At 36.9% G+C, this 12,465-nt stretch overlaps 1 protein-coding gene across 1 annotated transcript; it reads right to left on the bottom strand.

Annotated features, from left to right (window-relative positions):
- Positions 1–5,868: 5,868 nt before the first annotated feature.
- Positions 5,869–8,650, bottom strand: LOC113345453. Its single transcript, XM_026589231.1, has 2 exons — positions 8,221–8,650; positions 5,869–8,011 (listed from the first exon to the last, which is right to left on the bottom strand). The coding sequence occupies exon 2, from the start codon at positions 8,009–8,011 to the stop codon at positions 6,203–6,205; it is 1,809 nt and encodes a 602-aa protein (XP_026445016.1). The 5' UTR covers positions 8,221–8,650; the 3' UTR covers positions 5,869–6,202.
- Between the last annotated feature and the right edge of the window lie 3,815 nt (positions 8,651–12,465).

Raw genomic sequence — 12,465 nt, 5'->3', positions numbered from 1 at the left:
TTTTTTTTTTGCTAATTCATGAGCTACACTATTTGTTTCACTTGGAACAAGGGAAACATATCACTTATCAAATCTTGGGGCCTAGTATGATTATTTTGTGCCTACGACTACGAGACAAAAAGAATATTTTGAAGTAAAATGGACAACCCCTTATCTCATTATTTTACCAAATAGGAAAACTATCCCTGATTGATTAGTGCTAATTTGGGTGATTCAATGTTGTTTAATCAAGTTAACCCTGCAATCAACTATCATAAATTTATCATCAAAACTTGATTTTTTTTTTTTTCTTTTAAAAAAAAACTCAATCCAGAATCGGTTGATGTTAGTGCAGTTGTAAAGCGATTCTGAGTTGAGTTTTTTTCCAAAGGTTGAAGTAAACCCATAATAGGGTTTTTTCAATAACTCCATAAATTGACTATTGGAATCGGTGTTTATATATGCCCACATAATCTGATTATGTCTCACTTTCAGAAACAAATATTCATTACATAGTTTAGGAAATTAACGCATTACATATATAGGATTCAGTACGAGTATTCTAGTATTTGACACATCAAATGTTCGTCGATGAACCTCCGAGCACGTCGGTACAACATCATATATTCTTTGTGGTGAATGAACTTAGTTTCCCCATTACGAATTCTCCATAGCTCATTGAAACGTTCCAACTGAAATTCAATGAATTCTTGTATGTTAGAATACGAACTTCTACCGATGACATAAGTATAAATATTATCGGATTACTCACTTTTTCCCTAAGAGGAGCTTGTGGATGATGTTGGTACACCATATTTCTAACTTTAACATACTCTCGCATTGCACTTTTAATGTAGTTGAATCAAAATACCAAGCCCCTTCATTTGTGGTTATTGGGATTCCCGGTACGCCCGTAAAAGAAATCTTTAACTCTCTTCCAAAACATTGAATAGATTTCATTCGGAAGTTCACAGAACGTATTAGCAAACAATTTAACGAGACACAAATCTTCATACGGTTCCCATTCCATTTTCTAGGCTAAGTGTGTGATGTGGGAATGGCTCAAAGAAGTTGTCCTTATATAGATAAAGACTCAACGGCTATTTTTTTCAAATTCAATTCCCACAATCAGATCTTAGGGATGTCCACATAGTCTGATTGTGTCCTTGCAAAATGATATAAAATGTGCCTCTCAGTAATCGGTTTATAATATTGCACATGTAATCCGATTCTTGGCAAAAAATGTTACAGAAAAACTGCCCCTTTTCCTTGCAAGAATCGGATTACATGTGATGCCAACATAGACCGATTATAAAGGTTTTCAAAATGTGCCTCTCAACAACTGGTTTTAATATGTCACTTATAATCCGATTCTTGTCAAAAAAAAGATAAAGGAACATTGTCACTTTTCCTCAAAAGAATTGGATTACATGGGATTCCCACATAAACCGATTCTCAAGGATATCAAAACTCTGGATTTAAAAGTATCCTTATAAACCGATTCTGAAAACTTAAAAACCAGGTGAACGAAATTTTCATAACCGGTCTATGTGGTATTGTGGTGCACCTTAAAAACCCGATTATGAAATTGTGCCCCTGGAGAACTGTCAGAATCGGATTTTATACATGTAAATGTAAACTGATTGTGACAGAAAAAAAACTTCCAGAATCATGCATTTTTTGCACACACACACATTGTAGTTGGTTCTTTTGTCGCGTCTTAAATAAACTTAAACAATTTTCAAAAGAAACCAGATCCTGTCATTCATAACTTAGGAATATAACCAAACATAATTCGACAATAAGTTTAAGACATAAGTTTTGACACCGTAATTATCCATAGTTAAAGACATAAGTTTGAAACCATTCATTCATCAACATCCCCACCACGACCACTTCCATGACCACGACCACCTCGTCCTCGTTTAGCGGGTTGGGTGTTGCTCGATGCACCGTCAGAATTATTTTTTTATGCGACTATATTCCTCTTTTTCTTTGGCTCCTCCTCCTCCAACGTTTCCCCAAACTTTGCACCCGCTTCTACATCTTTGAGACTGTTCAATTCATCAATCAGCTTTTCATTGGCCTTAACATTTTCCCTTCCTTGATAGCTAGTTGTGCTTGGGTTATCAAGTTCCCGACTCGTCTTCTCTGTTTCCATTTTAAACAACAAACATTGAACAAATAATGCTAAAAAGATTAACAAAACCGTAAAATTGAGAAATAATACGCACCAGGTATTCGAGAGTTGTATCTTTGTCCTCTATCCGGGGCCTCTCATCTACTCGTATCGCTCGAGTATGCGAAATATTGAGATACCACGGAATTGCCTCATCAGTTGTTCTCAATCTACCATCCTTAGCATGTTCGTTGTACCTTCCTTCTTCCCAATAATTACATGATGGTAAAGGGTGGTGAACAATCTCAATATCATTATCAAATGACTCACTTTTTTTCTCATTAGTTTTAAACTTCTTGTGCTCCTTTGGGAGTTTTTGTACATATCTGCATTGTCTTGCGATTCTCGTCGGATTATGCATTACATATCCTCTTTGGTGAAACGAAGGACCAAAATAATGAGCTTGTTCCTCGCATCCAACCATCTTTCCTTTTCCTTTTGTCCAAATCACACTTGTAAGGGTCAAAGACAACATCTTTCGTCGTCAAGTTGTCCAACTGGCGTCTCAACTTCAGATAAACCACATCTTGGGACGTTTCCTTACTCTTGTAGGTGTACATGTCTCCATAAAAGTTATCGTCCCATTACTTTTTCTCAAAATCCCTTTTAGCAAATATTGGGGAGTGCAATATATCTACGCCTGCAGAAAAGCCATATTCCCTCCAATTTGGTTCATGTCATCCCTAGAAGCGTTTCTCAACTCGTTCAACGAGTGTGCAAGGATGGCAATGCCCCAAGAGTATTCTTGAATCTTGTCAAATGGTTGCAACATCTGAATAAAATTGGCGTTCACACAGGCACCGAAAACATAGGGAAAGATACAGATCCCATGACGTAGTAGGACATACGCATCGGCCGTGGCGAAGATACGTTCATTGGTCACCTCTTTTCCCTCAGCACGAAGTTTCTTTGTTCCACTGAAGAGGTCCCTCAACTTCGAGAGATGGAATATCCTCTGCTTATATTTGCCTACTAGCATCTGTGACTTGGTCATATCCTCATACCATTGGAACACTTCCTTGGTGAACGCGTAAATCTTATCCCACTCAATCTCTTGCGCATACTCTGTGTGTTTCACGGCTTTACCATCTATTCTTAGCCCGGTAATGAACTTCACATCATTTGGATTTATCTTCATTTCTCCAAAGGGAATATGCAAAGTATCCGTTTCCCCGTAATATCTCTCGGCAAAGGCGGAACAAAAAGTTTTGTCGTAACCAAGATCCAAATTCTCGACTGCAGGCAACAGCCCCGTAGATTTGACTAGATCGATTACTTCCTCAACTTCTCCAACGGTTGATTCTATTCCTTGCAGTGGCCAAGTCTTCATCATACTCATTGACGTTCTTGGCTTCATACGATGAACGACATCCCTGTGATCCTATAAAAAAAAACAAATCCGATGGACAATAATCAAAACACTACACGGATAATAAGTTTTATATTACATAGCATAACTTTTAGGTAGTTACTATGGTATGGCAGAAGACCGCCTCCCAACTTTCTTTGTACCCCCATACAATCGTCCTCCATCACCGGGTAACCCGTAAACACGATCATTAGGGCCACGAGGAAACATCTTCGCCGGGTCGGGCATGTGGTCCCATTTCTTCTTCTTTGGACCATCTATCTTACCTTGTTCTTGAGCATCTCCTCCTTGGACTTGTTGTTGAACTTCTCCTCCTTGGACTTGTTCTTGCACTTGTTCTTGAACTTCTCCTATCTCTCCATCACATTCATCATAACTTTCTTCTCCATCACCTTCATCCTCACTTTCTTCTCCATCATCTTCCTTGCCACCACTTTCTTCTCCATCACCTTCCTTGCCACCACTTTCTTCTTCACTAATCTCCTTGCCACCACTTTCTTCTTCATTAACTTCCTCCTCACCACTTTCTTCTTCAGCAACTATTCTAACACCACCTCCTTCTTCAGTAGGTGTATCAGAATCAAATTCTTCTTGTGTTGGTTGCTCCGCTTGAGGCGGTGGGTCATTGATGTGGATCGCTTTGGATTTACTCCACGATCCCCTTCTGTGAGAAACATTTAAATTTTGACTACCCTCTCGACGAGGTCTCAAACTCTGAGGAGAATCAAAGTCATTTTTCCTCTTATATTTCTTTTCGGTTTGACGTTGTTTTTAAGAATAAGAGAAGAATCGGTTTATGAGGGGATGGAAATGAAAATTTTATTTTGTTTTTAAGTTTTATTATTAAGAGTTAATGGGGTAAATTGGTAGTATTAGTATTTTTTAGAGGGTAAATTGGTAGTTTCAGCAAATTTACACACCTCGTATCCTTCTCTATTAGGTGGAAATGGAAATCTATACGTCCCAAATAATGGTACTAGGCCCCAATTTAGCTAGGTTATTAAAATCCTGAGTTTTAAGACAGTCTCTAATTATCGAATTAGTTGTCCACTTAATAGAACTTTGGCTTCCATTCAAAACATTGACCACATTAAGACAATCTCCCTCTAGTTCTATTGGCTAGCTTGATTGCTTCGTATGCAGCTAGTGCCTCAGCCTGCTCCTCATCCTTTTCTATTGATGGTATGCACCAGGCACCTTGAAATCCATCTGCATCATTAATTACTGTTAGTGCGCTCCCACACATTCACTCAACTTGTAACAGGAAGCATCAAAATTAATTTTACAGAATCCAGAATGTGGTACAGTCCATGGTATCTCAATCTTCTTCCAATCCACAATATCCTTCCTTATCTTGCCAACAAAATTATCTACCTGCATGCGTGCATTGTCGAAAATAATTCCACATCTTATCTGAAATCAGTCTTCTTCTATGTTGCTTCCAATCCCACAATATCCTTTTTTATCCTGCTAACAAGATCATCTACCTGCATTTGTGCATTGTCAAAAATAATAGCACATCTTCTTTTCCATATTTGGGGGTTTCTGTTAGGAATCCTCGGGCCTAACTAACCTCGAAAACCGGCTTACAAGGTTAGGATTGCCCAAGGCATTAAGCGGGAGACCACGGAAGCCACGGACGCACACTGGCGAGGATACAGAGTGGTCACGGATGCACACTAGCGGGGATATGGAGTGGTACGGAAACTACGGACACACGGGTGGTGTTGAGAGGGGTATGGCTCTGATACCATCTTAGAAACCCATGGGCCTAACTACCCTCGAAAACCGATTTAAAGAATAGGATTGCCCAAGGCTTATTAAGCGCGAGACCTAGGATGCCCTAGACGATGTGGTACTATTTAACAGTTTCCACATGATGTAGCTAAGTTTTGGCGGGCTGGCAGCCGGTGTAAAAACTTACACCGATGGGTTGCGTCTCCGCGAGCTGGCAGCCGGTGTAAAAACTTCGCCGCATCTTTGGAATTAAGATCGTTGCGCGGTTTATCTATGCTCGACCTGGTACTTGCTTGCTACTGGAAAAGAGTTTTGGTTTTGGTAGCTAAGTTTTGGGTTTAGTTTATTGGGCTACTGATTTGCCACAATAGATTCAGTTAGCTGTAAATGTAATAATAGCAGATGATCTATCATCTCCTACTAAAAATCTCATTTAAAGCGATTCTGCGACTTTCTGTTTTGTGTCTGAAACAACTCTTTTTACCATTTCAATCAATAATGGGACTCTTCCATGATTACCAATGTCAAGAACTTGAGTTAGTTTTCCGTTTATGCCGTTAATGCTTCTTTATTATGAACATTAAAAAGAGATTATCAATAACAGTTTACAGAAACAAAAGATTCATTGATTATGTTTATCCCTATCATTATTAATCTACACACAAAGAATTTGCTCTACATACAATTTTCTTTATCTCCTAAAAGGAAAGAAAAAATCTAGTAAAAATCCTCATATTATGGGGTATGTTCTCTTTGCATAAACAAAAACTACTACCCCTTCTTCTACCTTACATACAAGTACAAATAAGGAATACCTTACATCAGTCACGATCCATAATTAACTCGGCCAGAATTTGCCAACCAACGAAAAAAGGCTCATTCAAAGCTGTATGTACCACATACCTTTAAAAAAAAAAATCTTCTTGTCCAGTCCATTCCTATCTTGCTGCACAGAGTGCATTAAGAATCACATGCACAAGCATGAGATCCACAAAATACTGATGCCCTATCTCTCCATCCCTCCACCTCGCCTTTGCTGGAGCTCTTCCATAATGTACACCGTCGTTACACCGGTTATCGTAATGCCATGGAAATGTCATATCGAAATCGTCTATGACACCTGATAATATCTCGTGTTCTCTCAATTTATCCAAAACGACGTCGTTGTAAACTTCCATTTTCTGAGGATTGAATCCTAACCCTCTTGCGTATCCTCCTGTGGTCACCGTTGTTCTGTACAAAAGTTTCGGTGCTGTCAAATTTCTTGCTTTCACTGAATCAATTACTTCTTTCCAGAACTTGGCGGCGAAATCAGCTCCGCTGGTGTACGCTCTAATGCTCCTGAACTTGATATCGTGGAGACCGGAATTCATAATCATTGTATCAGGAACGGTTGCTTCCGAGAAATAACGCTTCAATAGATCCCTGTACTCTCCGTTGCTAAGGGAATTCAACCCTTCATAATTCATTGTATCGTTCCAATGACCATTGAAAATACTGGTAATCCGAACAGACTCTGAAGAATTTAACGGGTTAGTGAAATTCATATCGAATCTTCGTGGGACTGCTGCAATCTCAGTTAACCCCAGAACAAAATTGAGAAGGTTACGGATTGAATCGACATGATTCGAGTCACCCCAAAAGAAAATCCATCTGTTCTTCAGACAATCCCAAGCTGACTTCTGGGAGAAAATCTTGAATGAGCAATGACTCGAATAAACCCAACCATTACTCTCTAATGAACCTAATGAACCAAAACACCATGGAGTTTTACAAGGGAAATCTGAATCCAGACATCTATACCGGCCGTCACGGCTGATTTCACAATTGCCGTTTCTCCCATGCCGCGTCCACCGGCCTGCCCAAATTGTCCGAGAGAAATCAGACACTTTACAAGCTTTCAATCCAGGCAATGCGGTGGCATTGTCTTTATAGAATTTGACCGGAATCAGACGAAGCTCTTTCTGATAAACAAACTTCTCAGGAACATATCTAAGACCTTGAAACTGTTTATACAAAAGAATAATCGTTAAATTGAATTCACCCACAAAATCTTGATGAACTTGTAATGAAAAAGAATAAGAACCATTTCCATGATCTTCAATAGGTGGCCGAGATTTCCATGATTCACTAGATAGATCCAATTCGAAATAATCACCACCCAAACATTTCGAATTCCCGGACTCATCCATAGCCTGAAAATTAAAAGAATGTACATATCCAGCTGACAATTCCACAAGATTATTCATTTTCTCCATCTTCAAACCATCTAGAACTGGAATGTGTATATCAAATGTAGAACAATTCATACATGGTTCACGAAGCATCCATCTTGTTAAGAAATTCGATGTGAAATTCTTCTCTAATTCAACCGAAATCCAATCCGAATGCTTCTCCAACTTGGGAGAAACTAAATGTTTCGGAGATTGAATTATATCTGAATGCTTCTTTTGATTGGGAGAAACTAAATGTTGTGGAGATTGAGTTACATTGAAGATATCTTGATGATAAGCACAAGTTCCATTTTCACATGCACTAACCATTAAATCTGATAAATTGCTGTTTGAAATATTAAACAGCGGATAATGTTGTTTCCTCCATGTTTTTATTGTTAATTCATCAATACCATAAATCACTAAAATCCCCATACAAACCACCATTACTAAGATTGGAAATCTCAGGTAAAACCATGAATTTTGCCATACTTTTGCAGGAAATAATGCCGTTCTTAATCCTTTCTCTGCCATCTGAAAATCATTACAGAAAACAAAACCCAAAAATTCAAAAGTTATTACACAAAAAAGAAAACAAAAAGGGTTTATTTGTTTTTAACGGTTTTTAGTTAAATTTAGGTTATCATCACAATAGACACACAATCCAAATAATTATAATTACAAACAAAAATTAGAAAAAATGAAATTACTTACAGATATTAAAGAGAGAAAGAAGAACTTACTGGTAATGCTAATCGGGGGTACTCACTCTGTTATCAAAACAGAGTACTCTGTTTTTTCTTCAATGTGAAAGCTCAAATTTTTCTTCAACAAGCTGAATGGGTTTCACCAATGAGCTAACTAGAACCAGGGTTTTTGCTGAAAAACACTTTTTATTCAGCTCAAAGCACTAATCAAAATATATACAGAGAAAAGGTTTGAATTATATAAAGCTAGATTTTCTTCTTTTTTTTTCTTTACTCTTTAAGAACAGACATAGAATCATACATCAAAACAAACCCTTTCAAGGAATCAACGAAACCTTCATAATGAAGATGAAAATTCAGACTTGAGCGTAAAGATCTTACTAGATTGGTATGGAAAAGTATAAATAAAAATAGCTCATTTATTTATTTATTTTACAGAAATAAATTAAAATTTTCGAATTTAAATACATCTGCGAGGTGTGGTCTTTGTTTATACTTCATATACCCTAGAAAAAACATCATCGAAGTAGAAGAACATGGGTGCTTTTTTTTATTCCTAAAATAACCTCATAATTGTAATGAAATTGCGGTATGGGGATTGTAAGAAGACAAAATATCACCGACACGCGGACACGACTTTTGAGAAATTGGATGGGTATTTATGTCCGCCCACCAAAAGAGGGCACGTGTTTTTTAATATCCTGGCCACTGTACGGGAGACTTGTTACTGTTGGTGGAGCTATTATTACGTGTTTATTGATTCTCATCTGGATCCTTTGTTTGCAAGTGGTCTGGAATGGATGATGGTCAAAAGTCAGTAATCATGAGCCGAATTTAGTGGTGGAAATTTAACTCGGAGCAGTACTGGATTCTGATTTCGCATACCAAAGAGCCAAAGAGATAGGGGTTTTGTTTTGTCAGTGCCCAAAGGCCAAAGCCACAAGTGATGTGTTTGTTAGGCCAAGCACTTTGGTATTGGCTTCACCCCGTTAGAGCTTGACTATGGCCAAATCCAACTATTATGATCTTTTGTTTCGTTTTAATATACGGTCAAATCCAACCATTAGGATCTTTTGTTTCGTTTTAATATAAAGTCTCTTCGCTCCTTTGAAGAGTTGATTAGGTCTAATACGCCTTTGAGCTAAGAAAAATCACACGAAAATTCAGTCTCCTTTTGAAAAGGAAATTAATTTTTCGTGTGATTTTAAACGGATACTTAGTTTTCGCTTTTAAGTTTTCAGTTTTATTCGTATTTTTTCACTTTTAACTCTTTTGTTTATTGAAAATTTTTTTTTCCTATTATATCTCCATTTTTTTTCTTAAAACTTTTTTTACCCATAAATAATGCTCACTCCTCCGTTCTTAAAAAAAAAAACTTTTCCTTTTGATTTTTGTATCTGAAAAAGAGGTACTAAATTGAGAAATATAGGCCTATTCGAAACCCAGTTTACAAATATAGACCAGTTTTTTTCAACTTTTCAAATATAAGCTTGTCTCCCCTTTTCCATCCATCTTTGTTAAGTCCCATTGTATTTTTACATATTTATCCTTTACTCATTACAACATTGACCTTCTTCATCATTTTTAAGGTTCGTTGATCTCGGTTCAGGGTCGTTTCACAATTTTCAGGTTCGTCACATCATTCCCCAAAATGGTTCATCATTTTCAGGGTTCAGGTTTTTTGATTCAGGTTTCATCATTCCCAAGTGCAGAGTCCCAAGTTCAGGGTTCCCAAGTTATAGCATTCAGAGTTTTTAGTTGGTGGGAAATCGACCTTGCACAAAGGAGATGTGGTTCTGGAGTAAATAAAACTTTTTAATAGGTGAGATAACTGCCACCTTGCACTTAACAGGCCTATATTCGAAAAGTTCAAAAAAAAACGGGCCTATATTCAAAACGCAAAAATGATAATAAAAAGAAATGCATATATTTCCAAATTGCCCTTTAATTAATAATATGATGAACTTCCAAAGCTACCCTTCGTCAAACTAATGATCATTAGTGTCAATTGTGGTAACTAAACATTTTGTTGATGTATTTATATAAATATAAATTAAAAAAGCTACTCTCTCATATGCTTGCGTTAAAAATTGTGCAAATAGGAAAAGTGTCTCGCTTTTAGATACAAAGCGAGTATTTATCTGAATCGGTTGAATAAAATTTGGAGAAAAAAAACCCCGAAAAGTTTGGCTTTATTACACGGAAACTCGATTCTGTGTGGTTAAGTTAAGGGATCCACCTTACCCGTAGTGAGGTGCACCTTCATCTCATCTCTCTTAGCTTCAGTTAAGTTATATCTAAGTAAAATGTTGCACAATTGTGCTTAGCCTTATGGGATTTTGTTTCCTTTAACGCTAACAAAGTTTTTTTTTTTTTTTTGCTGACTCGGCTCCTGGATAAGTATGAGTCATCTGTTAAACCGTTCATTTATTAATTTGGGTTAGATCCGACTTGGAATTTAATCCAGACGTAATAAAATACCTTTAATTTATGAGATCAAGCCACTGACTCATATATTTCTAAATCAGCGGAGTCAAATTTATCTCAAACAACAAATATTTTGAGTAAAATCCATATGATTTAGGTGATTTCAGTCAGATCTAGAAGAGTCATACCAAAAACAAAAAAAAGTGTAAGTCTTATGGTGAATTCTCTCACATATTTGCACGGTGCCGCCACATAAATTAGAGAAGATTCCTTGGTCTTATGGTAACAAAGGGAACATAAAACAAGTGGAAGTTGAAACCCGCTTTAAGAAAAAGAAAAACAAGATAATATTCCTCTTCAGGAATTAATTATATTAAATGCGACTTGAAGGTCTACATGCTAAATTCATGTTATATTAAACTGGAAAAAGTAATTAAAGAGAAAGAAAAAAAGAAGTGATTTTCCAACGAAGGATTGAAAATCTCAGAAAAATCTTGGTTCCTGCACACCTTTCATGCTTTTGAGGAGAGAGAAAGGGTTTAGTAACTTTAGTCGCAATTTTATATCATATTTCCTTCATAACACTTATTAGGTCGACCGAGCGAAGCGAGGAAGGACTCTATATATGGTGAGTTTGTGTCGAATGGGACATGACTTTTTTTTTTCCAATTTGACAAAAAAGATTGGATTTGGTGTCCCAAACATAATTCAATCAACAATAAAAAGGACTAAAGTAACCCTCCACCTTTTCAATCACCTCGGGAAATGGCGTAAATATAACAGAAACTTAAGGGTATTCGCGTAAATTTCGCATACTCAAAAAAGGACACGGAGGTTGGAATTTGTTAAATTGTTGAGGGTGTTGGGGTAAAAGTTGAGGTAAAGGTTAGTGGGTCGAATCCGACCACGTCCAAATTTTATTTTATTTTCTTTTTCTCCTTTTTTTTTCCCTTTCTTTCTTCTTCTTCTTCCTCTCGATCGATTTCTTCTGAGAAACAACAATCTTCATCAACCAGAGATGAATGAGAGGCTTCGACATTGAAATAAGAGGATATCGATCATGCATTAGATAACGGTAGCGGTGTTGTTCTCAATAGCTGATTCTGACTCAAGGAAACAAGATAATTCAGAGAGAACTGAAGGTTAGGTTTTTCAGATTAGGCCTTTAGATTTTATTGAATTGATGGGTGTTTTGAGTTGCTGATGTATGAATAATGAAAGGGTTGATGTGGAATCGTTATCGTGGAGTCAATTTCATTCAGAATCAAAGGTAATTTAGGGTTTCTTATTTGATTTTCTTTTAATTTGAAATTTAGCATGAATTGATGATTTATTTCATGTGTGTGTTTAAATCGAAGTTGTAGGAATTGTATGTGGTTAAGTTTCGGGAACTTTGTACCATTGAGTTCCACAGATTATGGATTTAATGAAATTGAGACCTAGGGTACCTAAAGTTGATATCTCTTTGTTGAAACCAACAAGAAGAGGATGGAGATGGGTATTGTTGACTTACAGTTTTATCTTGCTGAAATTGCAGAAATTGCTGCTTGTGGTAAGACATAAAGATCTTGATAAAATTGCTGCTTGTATCAAAGAGTATTTGGAGAAAAATGTTGTTGCTGGTGAGACTGTTTCAGATCTGCTTGAAATTAGTCGTGCCCAGTTTGCCCGAAGTTTCCACCAATTGAAGAGCAAGTTAGTAGTTTTGTATCTGAATGAAAATTAAGTTTATTTGGTTATAGTATTGATTTGGGTTTCACATTTTGCTGAACAGAAACTGGACAAATTTGAGTTCAAGCTGGACATCAAAACCTCCTTTGGAGATTAAGTATCGATTGGATAGCAACGCGCTTG

This window comes from Papaver somniferum, unplaced genomic scaffold (genome assembly GCF_003573695.1).
Source record: "Papaver somniferum cultivar HN1 unplaced genomic scaffold, ASM357369v1 unplaced-scaffold_81, whole genome shotgun sequence".
NCBI lineage: Eukaryota > Viridiplantae > Streptophyta > Magnoliopsida > Ranunculales > Papaveraceae > Papaver > Papaver somniferum.
The sequence above is the reverse complement of the archived record's forward strand: the minus strand, read 5'-3'. Positions and strand labels throughout refer to the sequence as shown.